The sequence below is a fragment of the Solanum lycopersicum genome, chromosome 4 (genome assembly GCF_036512215.1).
Source record: "Solanum lycopersicum chromosome 4, SLM_r2.1".
NCBI classification, from domain to species: Eukaryota; Viridiplantae; Streptophyta; class Magnoliopsida; order Solanales; family Solanaceae; genus Solanum; species Solanum lycopersicum.
In genome coordinates this window covers 1,019,892-1,041,975 of record NC_090803.1, presented here as the reverse complement: position 1 = coordinate 1,041,975, position 22,084 = coordinate 1,019,892, and the positions used below count along the sequence as shown (strand labels likewise).

General features: G+C 31.1%; 4 protein-coding genes and 1 non-coding gene across 7 annotated transcripts; 2 read left to right on the top strand and 3 right to left on the bottom strand.

Moving 5' to 3' along the window:
• Positions 1–3,063: 3,063 nt before the first annotated feature.
• LOC101255288 (uncharacterized) lies at positions 3,064–8,535 on the bottom strand. 2 transcript variants are annotated; one of them, XM_010321143.4, is made up of 8 exons: positions 8,305–8,526; positions 6,786–6,839; positions 5,907–6,693; positions 5,473–5,720; positions 4,051–4,260; positions 3,855–3,947; positions 3,684–3,782; positions 3,064–3,602 (listed from the first exon to the last, which is right to left on the bottom strand). In XM_010321143.4, the coding sequence occupies exons 3-8, from the start codon at positions 6,688–6,690 to the stop codon at positions 3,222–3,224; spliced, it is 1,815 nt and encodes a 604-aa protein (XP_010319445.1). In that variant the 5' UTR covers positions 6,691–6,693; positions 6,786–6,839; positions 8,305–8,526; the 3' UTR covers positions 3,064–3,221. The 2 variants fall into 2 exon arrangements, with proteins under 2 accessions (XP_010319445.1, XP_010319444.1); XM_010321142.3 differs by lacking the exon at positions 6,786–6,839 and having other exon boundaries at positions 8,305–8,535.
• A 2,378-nt stretch (positions 8,536–10,913) lies between these two features.
• On the top strand, positions 10,914–13,724 carry LOC101259737 (probable peroxygenase 5). 2 transcript variants are annotated; one of them, XM_069296404.1, is made up of 6 exons: positions 10,914–11,383; positions 11,465–11,566; positions 12,023–12,108; positions 12,610–12,704; positions 13,067–13,192; positions 13,434–13,724. In XM_069296404.1, the coding sequence occupies exons 1-6, from the start codon at positions 11,350–11,352 to the stop codon at positions 13,570–13,572; spliced, it is 582 nt and encodes a 193-aa protein (XP_069152505.1). In that variant the 5' UTR covers positions 10,914–11,349; the 3' UTR covers positions 13,573–13,724. The 2 variants fall into 2 exon arrangements, with proteins under 2 accessions (XP_069152505.1, XP_010319446.1); XM_010321144.4 differs by lacking the exon at positions 11,465–11,566 and having other exon boundaries at positions 11,286–11,383.
• A 283-nt stretch (positions 13,725–14,007) lies between these two features.
• TRNAI-AAU (transfer RNA isoleucine (anticodon AAU)) lies at positions 14,008–14,081 on the bottom strand. The gene has a single exon. It is a non-coding gene; the product is annotated as a tRNA-Ile (tRNA).
• Positions 14,082–14,276: 195 nt separating this feature from the next.
• Positions 14,277–18,233, bottom strand: LOC101266212 (transcription factor MYB124-like). Its single transcript, XM_069296519.1, has 12 exons — positions 18,123–18,233; positions 17,834–17,883; positions 17,294–17,350; positions 17,107–17,179; positions 16,840–16,895; positions 16,607–16,750; positions 16,405–16,523; positions 16,198–16,304; positions 15,644–15,783; positions 15,357–15,577; positions 15,109–15,248; positions 14,277–14,991 (listed from the first exon to the last, which is right to left on the bottom strand). Exons 1-12 carry the CDS (start codon positions 18,195–18,197, stop codon positions 14,890–14,892), a joined length of 1,284 nt encoding a protein of 427 aa, XP_069152620.1. The 5' UTR covers positions 18,198–18,233; the 3' UTR covers positions 14,277–14,889.
• A 2,793-nt stretch (positions 18,234–21,026) lies between these two features.
• On the top strand, positions 21,027–22,081 carry LOC101264616 (kirola). Its single transcript, XM_004236969.5, has 2 exons — positions 21,027–21,264; positions 21,654–22,081. The coding sequence occupies exons 1-2, from the start codon at positions 21,078–21,080 to the stop codon at positions 21,908–21,910; spliced, it is 444 nt and encodes a 147-aa protein (XP_004237017.1). The 5' UTR covers positions 21,027–21,077; the 3' UTR covers positions 21,911–22,081.
• Positions 22,082–22,084: the final 3 nt, after the last annotated feature.

Sequence of the window (22,084 nt, the reverse complement as noted above, 5' to 3'; positions counted from 1 at the left end):
TAACAGTTGTGATATAGCGTGATGGAGTTTCTCATAGAACATGATATCGGAAAGATGAATAATAATTTGGGTCGACTTGGTTGAAGGGTCCCATGTTCCACCTAGGTGTACGAATTCATGATCATTAGGTCTTATATACCAACATTGGTGTAGTACACGGAAATTAAAGTGAATGGTTAAATAGGGTAACGAAGAAGAAGAAGAAGAAGAAGAAACAATTGGTTCAACGCTAACAAAAGAGTTGTTGGAGCAGTCATGGCATACAAACTCTGTTGGAAACATATTGCAATTTTTGAGAGAAGAAGAAACGAATATATTTTTTTTTACTAATGGGAGACTTACTCCATTTCAAGTTTATTTATAATATTACTATCAAACCTAAACTGATTAGGAAAAGGATTAGTGAGTTTCTATATTAAAAAAGGAAATACTTGGGGGGGAATTTAGAGAAGTACACGTTTTTAGGGGAATACTACATAAATTGGAAACTTCAAATATTATTTGGAGTTCTATTTATGGAAAAGAGAACACGTTTTGAAAATACTTTATAAATTGGGAACTTTAAATGCTTTTTTTTTTTTTTGGTAACTAATATTTTGAGTTTTTATTTATGGAAAAGAACACGTTTTGGAAAGTAGTACATAAATTGGAAACTTAAATATTATTATTTGTATTTTTATTTATGAAAAAGTAACTAAATTTTTTTGGCAGATTGTTACTTACCAATGCTCTTCTCACTATGACTCTTCCAGGCTAATAAGACCATAATTTCCTTTACTAAATTCATATAATGCCAGTCAAGTGCATGCCCACAAGACACTTCTATGCTAGCGTTTGGCCATAGATTTCTAAATATTCTTGGCAAACATTATTTGAGTGAAAATTTGGGTGAAATTTCACCATGTGTTTGGCCATAAAATTTGGGAAATATTTTTTTTACCTTTTTAGAAAAATATGATTTTTACGCACAAGTTTTAAAAACTATCAAAACTAACTAAAAGTTTGTATTACAAGTCAATTGAATGTTCGTTACAACAATAACAAATAATGTCCATGACACTAAAGCAATGTGGTAATTTGGAGTGAGTGCAACAAGAATTATTCCATACATCGTGAAGTAGACAAAGTAAATGACTTTGTTACCTAAAGCCAATTTTTAATAATTTTCATCAACAATCATATCATTATTTAATATTCACTAAATATTTTATCACTATTTTGGTGTTCACGTAAAAATGATGTAATACAACGCAAGCAACAACTAGAGAGGGTGTTTTTATAAATGATAAAAGATTGGGGTAAAATTTTAATTTTTAAAATATCCCAAATAATGAGATTTGGCCCAAATACTAGAAAAAACTAGTATTTGGAAATTTGGGATATTTGCCAAAAATATTTGCCAAATAATGGCAAATTGTATGGACAAACATTATTTGCCAAATTTTTCCCAAATATTATTTGGAAAATTTATGGCCAAACGGTATGTAAACTGATTTTTCCTCGCCCCTTCCCTATGCATATCTACAAACACGGTAAGGTCATTTGGTTGGAAATAAGTTATCGAGGATAACTAATTCTGCGATAAGCTATTGGGATAATCCAAGAACAAAAGGTCGTTTTATTCAAAACCCCAATTGTGAACCCTCCAACCAAATGTGGGACAAGATAATTCTATATTTTACCTCACCCCAAACAATTCCTAAGTGAATACCTATTTTGAGTTTAGCCATGTCATCAGCATAGTCAGACCCACATGCAAAGTTGAGGATGCACGTGGACTTATTAACTTCAGAAAACTGAAAGAAATTAGGATATGGAGTAGTTAACAGAGCACCTATGAGGAACCTAGGAGTACCTGCGCGACCAATGTTCGAATCAAACTAAAGTCATATTTTGTTGTTGTTATTTTATGTTACTATGTATTATCTTTTCGAAATTGTAACACAAATTTAATTACTCCGTTTATGATCTTTAATAGTAAACAAAATTAATAATTAATTCTATCATTATTTTTTAAGTAAAGTATTACACAAACTCGAAAGAAAAAAAAAAGAACATCGAAAATAAATTAAATAATCTCTAAATAGTACTTTAATAATAACAAAAGTACAAAATTATGTTGACATTAAATTTATTACTCCGTTGGCATCGCAAAGCGGCAAAGAGGACAATAATGACTTTTTTCTAACCACCTAATAATACATTCTCCATGAAATATATGCGAGCAAGGCATGCATAGTGCTTCACTCTCCTTGTTGATTTCACTTAGACAAACTATACACTCATTTTTTATTGATGATTTACTAGCCGGCACCATCCCATTGAATAACTCTTCTGATGCATGTAAAGCTCTATCACAAAAGTGATTAATCACTAAAGTTACATTAACACATGCCCCCAACACTTTACGACGACAATTATAATTACATTTTGTTATAGTCATCAGTCTTGTCAATTGTCGAGTTGTACGATCAAGTATAGAACCGCGTTGATCTTCAAACTCATGCGTAAGCATATTTGATATAGCGTGATCGAGTCTCTTATAGAGCATAATATCAGAAAGATTGAGAATGACTTGGGACGATCCAGTTGAATCTTCAAATGTACTATGTATGAGTACGGTTCGATTATTGGATTGTATATCCCAAACCTTCGTATGAATATTAAAGTTAAAGTGTACACTTAAATAAGGTGAAGAAGAAGAATATGAATCAACAATTGGGGGAATACCGATCAAATTATTTTTTTTGGAAATTGGCTTGATTTGATGAATGAATTTGTTGACCTACTATGGGATACGAAGTTTTCGGGCACCATATTGTAAAACTTTAAATTAGAACTCAAGTAAACGTTATAATAAAACTCAAAGGGGTCGTGTGATTTATTTATACTATAATTTGACAATCAAATCCATAACCAACTATAATTTCAATTCGAAAGTCTATATTTGGCACTATTTGTTACTATTGCAATTATGAAAACCTATATTTGATAGGACAAGGATTTGTTACTTGCCAATAAAGTCATTGTTTTCCTAATTAGGTCTTTTAGATATTTGGAAACTACTATAAATTATAATTTCATTCAAATAAATATGACAAAAATTACATTTTTTAAAATACAAATAATTGAAATCTCGAAAAATAACGGAAAGAAAAGTGATATGCTACAAGACTAGTTAGAGATTTACTAATATGTTACAAAGTTTTGGTATGTTCAAATTATCGTTCTCCTGAAATAGATGATGTTGTAAATTGGATATTAAGGTGTTGAGCGAAAAATAATTTCAGTTCTTTCACCTCATTTTCTAGGGCACGCAAGCGATCCATCATAGATCGGTTGTCGTCTTTAGTTGAATGTAACTGGGGAAGTAATTCAACCTTTGAGGAAGCGCTACCTTTCAAAGATTGGTTTTCCTCTCGAATTGAACGTAACTCAGATAGTAATTCAGCCTTTGAGGTAGGGGGACCTTTCAAGTCTTTCGCTTTTACTCCACCTCCAAACCCAAATACATGGCTACGAATTTGAGGTCCAAAGCATTGTTCCACTATCTCTATGCTAGGAAGAGATGGTTTAGATTGCACCAATTCTTGGAGCTGAGCCTACACATAAATAGAGAAACATTTCAGTCAGAACCATAATAAGTAAAAGTAAGCTTACATTGTTCAATAAATGGAACATACATGTTTTTCAACTGCCTCAGATTCGACGAGCTTGTTATCCTTCTTCCGAGTCTCGAAGAAAATAGTTGCTAAATCTGGTGGGTTGCCATTTTTCCCGCCCTTCATGTCAAATAACACCTCTCAATATTTCAAAAAGAAAAAGAGAAAAGGGATAGGAAATTATGACACCACCTTTTGATAAATAATTTCTCTAATAGGCTTGCTACCGGTATGATGAGGCATCTTCAACTTAGCTCTGTTGGCCGAGTTCCTGTTGCTTCTCGCCTATATTTGTGGAACATTACATATAAATATCATGAATAAAATCTCAATTGAAAGACAATAGCATGAAAATGAAATTACACCACCACTAGGCATTATGTCAAACCTGAAAAGTTTCTGAAGAAAAATGTTCTTTTATCAACCATTCCCATTGTTTCTTGTCAACGCCCTTTGGTGTATTCTTAAGAGCCTCTAGGATTGGCTTACCTTTCACATACTTAAAATGTAATTGTCCTCTCCATTTGTTCCACAATTCTTTCATCCATCCCAAAATGTGACCCCGGTGACTATCCATATCATCACTCTCAAATTTATCCTACAATAAATCAAATTTTTTGGTTAAGATAAATGTCATATTTTAGTAAACAAATAATCCATACATAAAATATTTGCTGCATATGAAAACAGAACTGCAGAGATCATCTTCCTGCCAGTACCAAGTATGATGAAATTACAAGATTATTGATGCACACAGCAGAGGATCCCCCGCTGTTTCACTCATAGATTCAACATAGATGATATGTAGACTAGAGTGTCATATATGATACATGCACAACTCCAAAAAGATTGACTGTATCTCTAATGTGCCATCTAGCGAAGAGTCCAGTTTTCTGCTACGTAACAAGTTTTTAAAATTTTATCTATGCATTACTCCAAAAAACAGATTATCACTAGCAGTATCTATTTCCGGAACACCAGATTAGAATAAGCCAAAATCAATAGCTAAACCTCTACTTGCAAAAAGTACAAAAAAGAACCTTTTCAGGGATCAAGACTATTGCGCATCCCTTTTTCACTTATAATAATCTCTACTGTAAATTATCACGCCCAATCACTTCCCTCACAAGAAAAACCATGTGTATTTCCATTTTTGGGCTTACTGCTCCATATTAAGGGGAGGGTCCTGCTTCAAGCATAACCAGTTTAGGAAGGTGATTGAACCAAGAATATGGGCAATAAGACAATCGATGAGCTCCTTGTTATACCCCCTTTTCTATGAGATGAGAAAGAGAGACCGTGTAGTGGATCAGCTCCCTTTTTGTTTTAAGAAACTGCAAGTCTGTAACTATTAAAATGAAAAAGTAAAAGGTAAAGCAGCTTTTAACCAGTCAAAAGTGGTACAACCAGGATATTCTTTAAAGAAACATGGTGAATTCTTGTTTACTGTATCTAATAGTTGCATATTGATACCAAGTAAGGAATATTAGTTTATTTTTTTCCAAGTAGCAACCCGTACAATGCCACTAACAAGAAGGCTAGTACAAATTTAAAGGACATTTGTCAAAATGCAAACACAAAATTGAGGTCCAGATCAAGCTCAATTGCACATTCTGCTCTAAGCCTCTATCAAACTACAGAGTCCTCAAAGCTTTCTTAATAAAGCCCTAAACCTACTCCATGACACCATCACATCTATTACACCAATTTGGCTAACATAAACCTACAAATTGACAATTATGTTGTCCACATAAGCAAACAGTGTTTTTAAGGTAGCAAAGAGCCGATAGGCAAATTGAACACGTGTTACCTCAACAGCTGCCCACATGTGATTTAACTTTTCTTCCTCAATTTCATCCCATGATGATACTCCTAATGGACACATGCTATGATCACGAACTAATTTTCCCAAGTGCCTGGAAAATAGATTGCTATTCCTTCCAACAGTTCGATTATTATAAAATGTCACTTTCAGCTTCTGTCCGGCTTGAAGTGATGCAACTTCTTGGCACTTGTTCTGTCCTCGACCTCTTCTTACTTTTCCGGTAGTACATGAACCTACATTTGCATATAATTTAGAAATGTCTGAAATGTTATGCAAAAAATAAAAAAGCCATATACATAAATTTATGATTATACCATATATTCTTTCCAACTTCATACTTGAATTCATGTTTAGTAAATACTTTAGCATTATAATTCAGTCATGCAAATTCGTAACACAGTAGAATTGCAAGATCATACTTGTTTCAACATTTAGAGTGTCTTGAATAATTTGATCGGTAGAAGGAGACGATGTAATCTCAATTTGCATTTGTTCTTTGTCATGAACCAAGGGGTGCTTATTTGTTCTCTGCATTTCTTGACCAGTAGATGTGGTAGGATCTGAACTTGTACCAGTAGAATGAGATGGCATACTTTCACCAGAATAATCAGAAATGGTAGCATCTGAACTAGTACTATTAGAAGGCGTTGCCATATTTTGACCAGAGTAAAGAGAATTTTGATGGAAGGATCCTACATCATTTCCAGATGCCCCCAAAGAGCGCATAGATCTAACATCCTGTTCTTTGCCTCGTCCCTCACTTATAGCACCTGGTGAATCATTTCCAGACACCCCTAAAGTATACTTTTGAATTATTCCATAAACTTTCAAATGTGACTCGATTGTTTCGCGTGTTCCTACAGTTGTGTAGCAACATTTGACACATGGACATCGTATTTCATATAGTTCTTCTGTTCTTCCAAAAGCATAATCCAAAAACTTTTGCATCCCGATTAAGTAGGCTTCATCAGGTCCATTATCAACAAGTTGCTTCTGTCTATTATTAGGTGCCATAACCTTGGAGGCTTCGTCAGGTCCATTATCAACAAGTTGCTTCTGTCTCTTATTAGGTGTCATAACCTTGGAGGCTTCATTAGGTCCATTATCAACAAGTTGCTTCTGTCTCTTATTAGGTGTCATAACCTTCGAGGCTTCATCAGGTCCATTATCAACAAGTTTCTTCGGTCTCTTATTAGGTGTCATCACCTTGGGGATGCATAAAGATTAAATTAGAAAAATATAAAGCATACTAAAGGAAAGTACTAAGATGCATATAACTTCTAAGAAAAATTATATACCCGAAATATAAGAGAGATAATTCAAGGAGCCAGGTGTGTTGAGCTCGCAAGAAGCTACAAAAGTTTAGCCACAAGAAGCTGAGATTTCGAGAAAATGAACTAGGCTAACAACTATTTACTAATGACGTTACAGAAACTAAAACTAATGTATATATGTAAATTACTACAAAAACTGAATAAATCGTAAACATTAAGTTTCTATACACACGAGAAGTTGAGATATTTGAGAAAATAGGTTAAGATTTATAATAATTGACTAAGGATATTTCACAAACTAGAGCTAACGAGGTAATTATTACAATGGGTTAGGAGCGGAGCCACCATTAAAGCTTCGGGTTCAGCATAACCCAGTAACTTAAACTAAATTTTGTATTTGTATTAAAATTTTCATTTAATATTTACAAATAATCTATCCAGAACTGGCAGAACACAACAAATAAAAAAGGATAATTATCCAGAATGCATAAACTAAAAACACTGGTTCCGCCTCTAAATGGGGTGGTACAAATCCCTTTAATCTACAGACCATTGATGGAGAAAATCTTCACCTCTGCAAACACGAACTTGTACTTTGTAACCAAAGCAACTTTAAAGAGGGTAGAAGACATCACAATAAGATCAAGTTGGAGCCATCAGACCAGAATGAACCAAAGCAAAGTCATCCAAGACAACTTTAGATATCTGACCATACACAAAAAAATCAATCCCCAAATCACACTACACGTAGGACAGACTTTATCTGCTTCATGTGCAAATGATTTCAGCAGTGATGACCAAGTATTTTGGAAACATTGTCATTGTGTACAGAGACATAAGTGACAGCTAACATAGGTCAATCAATTACATTGATAGCATCTTCTGTTCATCTCAAGTAACTCATCTTACAATCTTAATGTCAACCATGATCTCTCTATATACTTATTGGTTACTTTAGTAATTGATGCAGAGAAGACACAAGTATCCCTACAATCATTTTAGTACATCAACTTTCATAATTAAGAAGAAACTCCAACAATACATGCATTACTCCACCTTTAAAACCAATAAAGTATTATATAAGATAAAAACCTACCAACATATTTTATGTTTCTAAATATGGGAATATATACATACAAGCAACAGACAGAAAACTCAATCACTCACTCACTCAACCACAAATAAGTAAAATCTCTCCAGTAACATTTCTACAATCTAAATCATTCTAAGTCAGCTAATTTCAACTACATGCATAAAAAATTTCATAGTAAAACAGCCACCAAGTTCACCAATTAATCTGTAAAAGAATATCACCAAGCTCAAGCAAATTCTTCTAGTTCAAAAAGCAAAAGTTAAAAAAATGCAACACACTTAAACAATCAACTAGGTGTTATTGTTCAAAAAAGGTGAAAAAACTACTGTACTGTAAGAAACACTAAAATCAACGTCCTTCACAATGAATTCATATAAAATGAGGATTTTCAACAATCACGGAAGAGATTATTCTGCTGCTGCTTTTTTTTTCATAATGTCAAAAACTTACCAGAGTTCCTCATTCAGTTTTCGATTTCGCCAGAAAATGATAGTCCATCTTTGAAAGACGATTGCACAGTTCAGGAACTTAACGTTGAGAGTAGCCGTCGCCGTCGCCGGAAAACGATTCTCAGCAGATCTCTGAAGAAAATCAAAATAGGGTTTTTAATTTCAGAAGAAAAATGAAATATGTTTCCTTTTTTAATTATTCGCTCGCGCTCAGTTTATAATTAGGGACCAGATATTGATTTTTACTCACCACATTTATATGATGGACCAACCCGTCAGATGGACTAAAAGGGGAATGGGCTCAGTGTAGAATTAGGGCCAAAAGCCCAAGTTTAACACTAACAATTTATCCATTTTATTTCGGTTATTTTGGAGAATTTACATAAATCGCACTAGTTTAGGAGTTAATCATTTAGATAAACTCTAGTTTGCGATATTATATATTCATACCAAATTTTGGTGCCTCTAGATACATGAAGTCAAATTTTGATGTAGTTTGTTCTAAATACATTGTTTCAAGTGGATTCACGTGTATCAAGATACATAACAAATCTCGCTCGCCTCTCTCCCATCTTGTTCGCCGCTCTTTCATGCATCTAGTATCCCAGTTACATGTGAATCACTTTGGATGCCTACATATTCACATGTATTTTAGATACATACGAATCTCGCACGCCTCCCTTCAAAATTTCGCTCAAATACATATATTCAAGTGCAAGATGTGTAAGAAAAAATTAATTAGTGGTAAGAAACATAGTATTTCAAAAGTTTAGGTATTAATAATATAAATGGTAGTGAAGTATGTCTTATTATGTGCTTTTTCCTTTTATTTCTTAACCAGATGATATCCAATGTAATAACAAAATTGAGCTAATTTCAAATATATACAATAAATTAATTGGTTTACGACAAATATAATAATGTTTGGCAATATAGACAGACTATACAATATATCTTACCTGTGCACAAGTTATATACTAACTATAAATAGACTATGCAATATAACTTGTTAAAAGTCATTGGCAATATAGACAGACTATACAATATATCTTACCTGTGCACAAGTTATATACTAACTACACAATATATTTTTTATATATATATGAGTTTTACATTGATTATACTATGCTCAAAAAGTTAAATATAATTTAATTAAACATGAATGATACACTAACTATACATATACACTGACAAATTCAATCTCGATCAACTCAAAATCACCACTAAGCAATCCTAAAAATTAGATATAAAATCCTCTTGTTATTTCGAGCATCTTGATATACAATTTGCTCGAGAATGATTCACATTCTCGATACATCGAAATAAAGACATTAAAATTTGAAATAAATTATACTTATGATTTATCAATTACATTTCTTTAGGGGCGTTTATTCGATTTCTCGATTTGGCTTTGTACTATTCGGTTTGAAATTTTTGATATTTGATTTTGAAGAAGTGTAACCCAATTCAAATCGAAATATATTCGGTCTGATTTAATTATTTGATTTTGTCAATAATTACAAACATAATCAATGATATATTTGCAGTTTAAAAATACGAGGAGGGGTTATAATGTTGAATCTCTTAAATATACTTTCTAACATAAATCACAAATAAAACGTAAACACAATATTTAAAAATATACCAATTACACATGTCCAAACATAGAAGACAAACTAAATCATAATGAAAGAAAAAATAACTAAAAATAATCAACTCCAATTTACTTATTTGATTTTTCGACTTAATCAAAATAATATACACCCCTACATTACTTTTCATCCTGAAATTATGATGATAAGTCTACTTAACGCATCCTAATACCTTTGGCTAATTCTATGTCTAACCTATCTTAGGGAGTAAATTTCGGTTCTAATTAAACTATTAAAACCTTAAACTAAAAGAAATTAAACAATATAGGTAGCTTCTTTGTGACATTGCGTACATAGGCAAATACATAAAGAACGTGGACTTATTGTATGTTTCAATTTAATTATTGGATTTACTTTTTTTAGTCTGTTTCTAAAAATATTATTTTATATATTTTTTAAATAACATGTCTAAAATCATAATATTTGTATATATTTCTAATTTAAAATGATGAATAAAAGAATTTCTTTTTAAAATTAAGTATCAGGATTAAATTAGATAAAGAAATTAAAATAAAAATATATGATGCTGATTTCTTGTAAAAGCTTAAGACTTCAAATGTAACTAATGTTCTGTCAGCTTAATAGCTGGATAATTTTATTTTATTCTATTGTACCTCATTGTTGATTATTATAGTTTGTTTAGTACTTTTTACGTTCCAAGTTAGAGTTTAATAATATTAATATGTTAGTGAAAAAATTTAAATTTTATTTTGATTCAATAAAATTATTTTGCTTTTATTTGAGAGCTCGACTTTTTTGAATTCATAATGTCATATTCGAGTAAAAATGCTCTCGTTTAAAAAAATTTAAACTTAAAATCTCTGATTAAAAAAAGAGCAAACTCATCCACTATACCCATCGTTACCGTCTTCACATATTGCGTCCTTGCATTGAATTAGAAGTGGTTAACAAGAACAGAAATCGTCTATAAATATCCAATACTTTTTTGAGATCAAATGAACTCATTTTTTAAGGTGTGCATTATATCTCTCTCCTTCTCCCTCTCTTCTCACATACGTAAACGTATTTTTTTTAATTTGATTTCAATTGATATTTATGTCTTTTAATGCATAAGTAAATACTTAATTTTGTATAGAGTTGAGAAAACAGACATGTATGCTACGCGATGTTCTACATGATAATTCACGTCCTACATGTATTACTTTACGTAAGAAGTATACTTGTTTAAATATTTACTTATGCACGCCTAAAATTAAAAAATATGGATATCAAATAAAATTAAGTTAAAAAGTACATTTTAAAAATATTTCAAAATACATATTACGTATTTAATTAATTATACATCATGTTCTCCAACAAAACCTTGACTCCCTTTATTTTCTATTTATTGCACATTTTTCTTATATTTTCGTTGCATATATTATATAGTTTCCATGGCTAGCTCAACTAGTTGCAGTCAAGCTGACGGTACGTATATCAAAGTTACTTTTTTTTTTAATGATCATATAGCGATTTTATAAAAAATCTGCGTATATTCAATTCGTGCAGGAATAATTGTAAATAATCATGAGCTCACTCCTTTGGAAAAGCATGTTATGTTTTTCGATATCAATAATGATGGAATAATTTATCCTTCAGAAACGTATAAAGGTTTTTCCTTCTTTTCTTAGCTAGTCAACATTAAAAAGTCACTATTTTTTCGTTCAAATTTTTATTGGAAAATGTTCGGTAGTTATTTTTTCAGAATTTTTAGTTGAATTAATATGAAAACTGAAAAAAACAAAAGTATAATTGTTTCATATGAAAAAATTAGAAATGTTTTTCACCATGCATTTTTCGACTATGTTGATTCGAAATGAATGAAAAAATAATGTTCTCTAGCGTAAGTTTTCATTGATTTATGGTGGAAAAAATATTTGTTTCTATTAGTGAATTTAATAAATATAGAGTTCTTGTTTTCATTGATTTATGATGGAAAAAATATTTGTTTCTATTAGTGAATTTAATAAATATAGAGTTCTTTTTTTTTCCTTTTATTTTATACACTAATATATATTTTCTTTGACTTGTCTTAATTATTTTCTGATTTATAATTATTTTTTTCAGCTTTTAGAAAGATGGGGCGTGGTATTTTCCGTTCTATGTTTTCTGCTGTTCTCATTCATTTTAATCTCAGTTACAAGACTCGACCGGTAATTTTCACATATATATATATATTTATTTATTTATTTTCTCTATATATCGAGCATATTTTGGAAATAATATAGTTTTGGTACTTTTTTCTGAGTATATATTGTTATTTTTTTCTTCTATGTATGGTTTCATAATATAGTTTTGGTACTTTTTTAAAAAAATTGATATGATTTGTCAATGTGAATTTCTCTATTGACTTAGTAGTTAGATTAGGAACATGCACATTTGATAAAAAGGCAAAATTTATCTCCATTTGTTAAAAAATACATAAAAATAATAATTTATGTATAATATAAGAGTCAAGTAAAATGAAATGGACAGACAGAGTACTTTTTTTTTACGAAGTTCTTAAAGTAATTTAGAATTGATATTTTTCAAAGTAAAACTTAGGGAATTGAAAGTGGATCACAAATAAGTCATCTTTGGATATGATTTGTACTAATGTTCTCAACAATATAATTTATTCTAATTTTCTATGCTTTTTTTTTTGTGTGTCACAGGGGAAATGGCCATCTTTACTCTTCCCTATTGTGGTAGAAAATATTAAATATGCCATACATGGTAGTGATTCTGGTGCCTATGACTCTGAAGGGAGGTAAAATTCATGACTACCTTATAAATAATTAAATTCTGGTTATGTATAGATATCTAATCGATATTTTAATATATAAAAAAAATTAAGTAAAAATTAATGAGTTTTTGTAAATTCACACATAACATGCTGGATCCGCTCATGTGGACCAAAGTGACTATGTATAGTTACACTTGGTCAGTCAGGAGAGGCGCTAGGGTTTAGATGTTAGAGGTTTCATTTGAACTTCTTTCAACAGAAATTACACTGGTTATGTATATATAGTTGAACCTTCTTCGACTTTTTCGTGTGTTTACTTCTTCATATTTAATTAAATCCATCTTATTGAAAATTCTGACTCTGTCACTGACTTATTATTGTTCAAGGTTTGTGCCAGAGAAGTTTGAGGAGATCTTTAAGAAGCATGCAAATGAAAATGCAGATTCTTTGACCTACAATGAAGTGAAAGAAATGCTCAAAACCAATAGAAAACCAAAGGACTACTATGGATGGTATCCTCTCTTTCTTTGTTTCTTATTTGTCGTTACTCTCTCCGTCTCAATTTTCGTGATAGATCTGACCAGATACATCACTTAAAACTTAAGATAATATAATAATATACGATCTAAAACAATATTTTTGAGCATTAAACCTCTATACAAAGTGCAATTATACCTTTTTTTTTTTTTTGGTTAGATTGTTTTCCTTATTTTTTTAAAATTTGATTATAACTCAATTTTTTTATATGTGTAGGGCAAATGCTTTTGTAGATTGGAATTCTTTATATGATTTAGGCAAAAATAAGAATGAAAAATTGACAAAAGAAACTGTAAAAGCTCTGTATGATGGAAGTCTTTTTGAGCAAATAGCAAAGGAGCATGCTTCAAAATAGTGGATTCTATAGTTCCACTATATATTAATTAAGTTATTGTATTATGTTGTTAATGCTACTATTGTTGTTATAATGCTATATTTTTATTTTTATGCATTTGTAGTCTCCTTAAATTACTGAAAATAAATAAATCGAAAAGCTTTGTGTGAAAATTTTGTCTCTAATTATTATATACGTGAATCATTTTTTGCTTTTTGTCCTTTATTAAGAGATTCTATGATAAACGAAATTTTAAAATCACATAATTTGCAAGAATAAACGATTTTCCAAGGAACTTTGAAAATTCTAAAAAGAAGTGCCCATAATAAAAAAACGATAGAGGTTTGAAAATTCTGAAAAGAAGTGACACATAATAAAAATAGAAGAAATTTTAAAATCACATAATTTGCAAGAAGAAACGATTTTCCAAAGAGATTCGAAAATTTTAAAAAGAAGTGGCCCATGCAGGTCTCGAACCTGCGACCTTCGCGTTATTAGCACGACGCTCTAACCAACTGAGCTAATGGGCCAATTGCTTGCATATTCGTAGTATACGTATAAATTACTAGTAATACTGGTCAAACATAACATAATTTCAATTTTCAAATATTATTTTTCACTTCAAAATCAATTATTTTTTTTCAAATTTCGCAATGAAACATGACCAAAAGCTCAATTATTATGCCTCGTAATTTCAAGATATTCAATATAGAGGAACAACAAAATTGAAACTACATCACAAAATTTAATCCATTGAAAACAATTGCAAAGATTCTAGGCATGATATACATACGAAGTACATAATAATACATTGAATGCTTTAGATTTGAATACTAAGCTTTAATTCATATTGAATTCCCTCCATCTTCTGCTTTTTACTTTTTAATAATGATCACACTCGACTAAGACTACTACCAACTACACCATATTATATTGGTCAAACTCTTCAAAAATTCTTTTCGTGTGTCAAACCCTTCAAACACGCATAGCTTTTAAAGAATCTGACAAAGATACGACAATATCTTTTAAAGGATCCGAGCAACTTAGCCACCAAAAAGCCTTTGGAAGAAGTTCTACAAATAACTATCTTCTTTTACATACTCTGTAAACTCTGGTGAATTGCCAATTTGTAACTACTACACTATTATGTTATCTACAATAAATGCCAAAAACTTATGGAAACATCGAATACCTCCATTCGAGTTCCACAATGACACACAAGAAATGAGACACATTAAGAAAACAGACTAGGTACATGTTCATGTCTGTGTGAGTTTGTGTTTGTTCGTGCTCGTGCCCTGCATTTTTCTATGTGTCATGATAAAGGATGCATATTGATCATAGACTTTGAAGGAGCGCCCTTTTGCAAGATGGAGGTTTCGTGGTTCGATGAGGGGATGTAGACTCAACTCCAAGTGTCTTCAATAGGAATTGTCTCTCCTGAAAAATTATACGAAATTCAGCTAGTTTTGCACCAAAGTTAATATGATGCAAATGAAAAAGCACAGCTATGCTGGATGTAGTTCCGAATCATTACATAAAGCAATGAGTGCTTACACTTTCGGAGAATTTTGGGCTGGGAATTGCTTCAGCTAATGATCTGAATTGCGGAGTTACTTGGAGAGGAGAAGGATATTCACATCCATCTGTTGCTGATACATCATTGTGCTTCATTTCATCACAAACAGACCGAGTATCTGACGTTCAAAATTATCATTTTTATGAGAATAAAGCAATTCAGATTTCAGCTTTAGCTATTTAGAATAGTCACTATGTATTATGTAATATGAAATTCTTCGTCGTACCATGAGGGAATGATAGATCACAGAAAATTCCATTTTCCAACTCTTGTACTCCAGTTTGATCACTTATTTGAGAATTTTGCAAACCAGATTGAATCTCCTGATCATGCGTACACGTCTTAACTTGACTTTCTTCTGTTTTATTACTCAATGCACGCGACAGCTGAGTTGATCCGGTATTGTACTCTGAACTGTCACCAGACTCTTGAGATAAAGCAAGTTGCCTGTATGTACATCTACATTTTAGACTAGTTCTGCACTAGGAAAAATTAGCTTGTGCTAGTCAATACCTTTTAGATGATCGGTTCCTTTCGTTACTACTTGAGTTTGTTATCAGATTCTTATGAGTATTGTGTGCAGAATTCATCTCTGTATGCCGGAACTTGAGCATATCACCTTCCTTCATACGATGAAGAAAATCATCGACTACCTGCAAAATATTCAGATCATCCCATCAGAGACTGTGTTATCTATACCAAAAAGCACAAAAAAGGCTTTAAGGTCAGTTGAGGCTTTAAACGCAAATAAAGTGCAAAAGGCACAGTGGAGAAAACATACGATTATAACTATAAGCATGAATAACAAACATACAAACAAAGAAACAGAATTATTTTCGGATATAAAGTAAAATTTCAATTGTTTAGTGTCGCCTCTTTAGGACAAGCTCATTCGCAAGAAAAGTTTGTCTTAAAGCATTGATGATGACACTAAAGTACAAGTAAGCGAAGTGAAGAGCTCAATGTGTTTTGAGCCTCATGTCAAGGCTTAAGCACGCCTTTTACAGCTTATTGCATCCTCAACGAGATTACAAGTTCTGCAACCAGTAATGTAAAAAATAGCTTACCATCCAAGCATTTTCAAGACGCTGGTTACTGTTTTCCGAATTAACTTTGAGTGCCAGTGAGCCTTGTTGCATCAACATATTTCGATCATTCTTCTTAAGGACCGTTCCTTGAAAATCCATAGAAAGTCCGTTACATAATCAATGATATGTTCTCTCATCTAATATTCGACTATCCCTTTACAAAAGTTTACTGTCAAAGATTGTTACCATTTTCATATGTCTCTTTCAAGTTATTGACATTCTGAGCAAGCACTGCAAATGGATGTCTAACCGGTTGATTATTATTCGGACAATCATCAACCGAGCTTTCTATAGTACGGCTCCTCCTGCATCATGACGATTGTATGTTATATAATACATACCTTTTGTATCTCCGCGACATAATTGAACCAAGCTATATTCATTTTACCTCAGCTTCTTAGCGGAAACATCACATATTCTATCAGTATCGAGCTTATCTGATAACGTAACCCTGTTTTCTTCAGCCATTGCTTCATGTTTTGCTTTCTTTTTGCAGATTGTAGTGAACCTGTTCTTCACAGCATTATCCGTTCTGTATTAACGCGAAAAGAAAAAGGTAAACATTCCTAACAAAACACTGAAATTTCTAACAATTAGTACCAAAATACAATGCTGTTTTACCTGCCTGATACCACTTTGGCAATTTCAGTCCATCTGTTTCCAAAGATCTTTTGAGCCTGCAAATGCGCCAGCAATCTTTTTCTATAAGATATGTACATTGTAATCACAATTCATCATCATCAAATACTTATTCAGATTCAGACGTCTTAGTTCCAATAGAAACAAATGAGGTCTTAGAACACGTTTGTAAATGATTACAAAACCAAACCTCCCAAATAGAAACGCGACTTACTGTACAATGTTACAATCAACATAACATCATTTTACCGCGCATAAAAGCATATCTTCTTCGGGTGACCATCCTCCCTTTTTGAAATCGGAGTTCAAATAAGTGAACCATCTGCAGATTTTTTTAAAAAACACAATCACATTAGTTAACCAAAAGACAAACAAAAAAATACAGTAAATGAATAATGGAAAATGTCAAATACATAGAGAATATTTTGGAACAAACCTTCTTTTGCATTGTCTAGTTGTTTTATCCTTGAAGTTTGAAGCTATGATAGTCCAACTACATCATACATCATGAAGAAGAAAAAAATCATTTAGATTCAAAGGGCGGAGCTAGTAAGGGCTCAAGAAACGCAGAAAACTACACTGTATATATATATGGTTAAAATTATTTTTTACGTATATGTTTTAGATATTGAATCCCACTCGACTTAATCACGTGTTTATATCTTCATATTCTGAACCCTCTTAATGAAAATTTTGACTATGTTATCGTGGCAGCCTTCAATAACCATATGGACAAACTTTTTTGGTCTTATTAGATACCAAAAATATATGGCCCTTTTTTAAGATCATTGAAAATTTTCGAAGGTTGATTTCTTAGCTGGTAATTTAACTTATAGTAGTTATTATCTTGAAAAGTCATATTTCTTTCTTGATTTCAATTTGTCATTAACGAAAATGACTTTCTATAATAACTATTAGTCGAGTGATCATCTGAGAAATTAACTCTAAAAAAAATCGAAAGAATAAGTGACATTACTTGTCATCAATTCCATGAATACGAATTTGCTCTCGTAGTATATCGTCCTCCTGCAACTCAAAACAAATATCAATACAAGATGTAGCTGCATAAATCAAAGTATAAATCAAAGTGAATACTATAGTGGGACCGGCCTCCTTAGCATCAGGTGACCAAATATGCGATGCAATAAACACAACAACTCAAAAAGGACCAAAACAAATAAAACAATAACCAACCAATCAATCATGTCTTAATTCCAAATTAATTAGTGTCAAATAACCATAATAATAATAATAATAATTAGTACCTCTTGTGACCAAGACACAATATGTCTTTCTTTTGGTTTGGCTCCATCACAATTATTTCCTTTAGTCTTCTTCATTTTTCACAACTTATAATAAGTAGATTGTTATGTTACAAAAGAGCCTTTTGGATGAATAATTGATTTATATAGAAATGGCTTAGGGGACAAAAAGGGGGAAATAGTGTTTACACTACTTGGATACCTTTCACCTTGGATTCACTAGTTTATACTATTGGAATTCTATGCATAATGAATTCCAAAATTAGAAAAAATATTACTCCCTACTTCATTTATTTCTTAATAATGTTATATTAATGATCTTTAGGTAAAATTGAGCCACCTTTGGTTATAAATAATAAATTATACAATGATTTTATGTGATACTTAAATAAATCGTAATTCAATAATTTTAGTGAAACGAAATAAAAAATTAAGTGATCGTCTGTAAAATCAACCGATAAACTTTCATGTACTATCTTTCAAGTTAGTAATAAGTCAAAAGGATATACTAATCCAATATTTTCAAGAAAAGAAGGGGAGGGGGTGGGGGGAAATGTACTTGTACAAAACAAGCTTTCTAGAGAGGGAATCTATAGTTGCATGTAAAAGGAACATATGGAACCCTAGGTAAAAGTTTCTATGTTGGAAAAATGAATTCAAAGTTCGGTATAATACATAAATGTGTTATTTAATTTAGTCTTAGCTGATATCTATGTCTTCTAACTATGGATGTGCACAAGTAGGCATTTAAACTGTTATAAAATTAAAGAAGCATAGATATACGGCGTCATACATGTATTATGTCACATAAAATATATGTGTCTACTTGTTCAATTTTATATAAGTTTAAGTACCTATTTATGTACATCCAAAGTTGGAGATCATATATAAATGTCAATTGAAGCTAAATTAAAAGACATATTTAAGTATATATTATGTCATTCTAAGTAGTATGTATTAATATTTATATCTAGATCTTTCTTACCTATCACTTTATTTTATTTTATATATCTATATGGGAGCGTATGTGGTGTTGAAAAATTATGCTATCTCAAATGACATGTGATGATGTAGATTTAGAATCATATGATAAGAGTAATTATATTTCAATGGAGAATATATTCAACCCTAGAGCCAAATGTCTTAATGATGAACTTGAATGGTTTTCATTATTGCATTCTTAGATTTTTGAATTCAATTGACCACTTTTTGGTTTGGTCATATCTAAATAAAAACACAAACACAAAGAGGAGAGAAATTATGAACTTGAGTACTTTCATGAGGCACGTCCGTTAGTATAACATTTACTCAACACAAATAAAATGGATTACATTTATGGACATTTATAGACCATTATAATTCTAATATTCCATTATTATTATTATAGGGAAAAAGATCTGAAATATATTTAACCTTTGATCGATATTATTATCACGATACTAAGGTTTAAAAATGACCTTTTTACCCCTTTACACTATTTAATAATGTCTTTTGAAGGTATAAATGCCCACGTGGACATCATAAATATTGCGTCATTATAAATAGTAATGTGTCCATGTGGGCACATATATACCTTTAAAATATATTTCAAAATAGTGTAGGGGGTAAAAGGTTGTCCATAAAGTTTGATATCGTAACAGCAATTTCAACCAAAATTGAAAGTATTTTTCAGACCCTTTTCCCATTATTATAAGATGTGTGTTAGTTTATTTGTTATTTTATTTCATACTTTGCAAAGTCTAAAAAGATATTATTTTGTGGTTGAGATATCACATACTTCATTTGTAATTTTATATCTCACTCAATAGTCAATATTAGAGCTGTCAATATGGGCTAACCCACTCCATCTGGGCTAACCCTTACAGGCTTCGACATTTTACGGGTCAGGCCGGGCTAGTCCATTTTTGGTGTGGCCAAAAAACGACCGGCCAAATCCACAAGTACGTGGGCTACAGGCTTGTCGGGCCAGCCCACTTTATTTTAAAATTATATTATATTTAAAATTATTAAGTTAAATTATAAATTATAATTTAAAAATATTATCATAAATATCGACAAAATAATATTACATGATGTTAATGTTACTAGTTTATAATCAAATCCACAAATAAAATTATCTTTGTAATATTTATTAAGTTTTTTTTCAAGTAAAAGTATAAATATTTAAATAAAAATATTAACCTAATTGTTTTGAGTTTGTACTCTCTTTAACTTTAAATTTTAATATTATATTATATTTTTTAATTAATTTTTATTGGCCCACGGGCCGACCCTACCGATATTTCTCAAGCCTCATAAATCAACAGGCTTATTCAGGCCGGGCTAAAAAAATCCTTTTCTCAAATAGGCTTCAAAAATCGTAGCTCAGCCCTATTAAATCCCCGGCTAAACCAGACCGGCCAACAGGCCTAACCCTACCCCTATTAGGAAAAGAAAATTAAACAAATAGATATGATTTATTTTCTGCATTAGGCATGTGCTACAATGAAAATTATATTATATTTATAAAAAGTTCTATTAAGTAAATAAGTTTATAATTATGTTATATATATTCAGTTTTGAATATTTTAAATAAAATTTCTAATTTCGCCATTGACAATTATTTGTTCTTATAAAAATATTTGTTTATTTTATCGTACAACATTGAAAGTTTCACATATAACACTTTAAATGAATATGTACGATAACTTGTCAGTTCTTTTTAAAGGTAATTTTACTATGAAAGTAAAAAGTTAGGTAACAAATTATTTTTAAAAAAAATAGGTTAGGTAACAAATTATTTTTAAAAAAAATAGGTTAAGGTGTAAAATGGTATTAACTCGTAGATATGTGGTGGATAATGTTTTTACTAGCTAGCATTTCACATTTAATTAAAATCTATATAAAGACTACAAGTTCTAAATATTTTCTCACCACTTTCTTTCACAACATATTGCTATTCTTAAAAAAATAAAAAATATGGGTTTAAAAGGTAAGTTGATTGCTTCAGTGGAGATGAAGTGTGGAGAAGGCTCATTTTTCGATATTTTTCACATTAATACTAATCAGGTACCCAATATAAGTCCTAAAAATATCGTCCATTTTGGAATTCACGAAGGTGAAAGCGTTAAGACTGGTTCGATTGTTAGTTGGAAATACAACGAAGGTAACTCACCTTTTTTTGTACCCTATCTCTCTCTCTTAATATGATTTACTTGCATAAATTTTCTCTATTTAAAAATATTTGACAATAACTAATAAGAAAGTTTATTTTTAAGAGAAAAATCTTCATGAAAACATATTCGATGGTGTAAAAATTTCATAAATATAGTACAAGTAAATCCTTTTGCTTTTCAATGAAGGAATATAACTACTCATCACTCACTAATCTTTAATAATAATTAAAAAAAAAACTTATCAAAGCAGTAATAACATCACAAATATAATTTTCTCACCTAATAATATTTTGTAAATGTTTAAATTCTCCATAAGGTATTGAACAGTTGAACTAGTGATAACGATCTCTTGTATTTTCTGTTTATAATATGATTGTAGCTGGACAAGAAATGTATATGAAGCACTTAATTGAAGCTGCCGATCCTCAGCAGAAATTAATCAAATGGAAAGTTATCGAAGGAGATTTATTGAAGTTGTATAAATACTGTAATTTTACAACATCTTGTGATGGCCAGTGGACTACTTGGACAATTGACTACGAAAAGAAAACTGAAGATACCCCAGAACCCCTCCTTCACTTGGGTGTTATCCTTGCCATGACCAAGGATATAGAAAGTCACCTTCTCAAGAAATAATGTGTGTATGTGTGATGAATAATTTGGCTAGTTCTAGCTAGCATGTGGAATAATAAATAATATAATGTATGTGTGACTATGTAGATACACATTATAAGTATGTGTGTGTTGGTGTGATGAATATTTGGCTAGTTCTAGCCAGCATGTGGAATAAGTAATGTTTTTGATGAATAT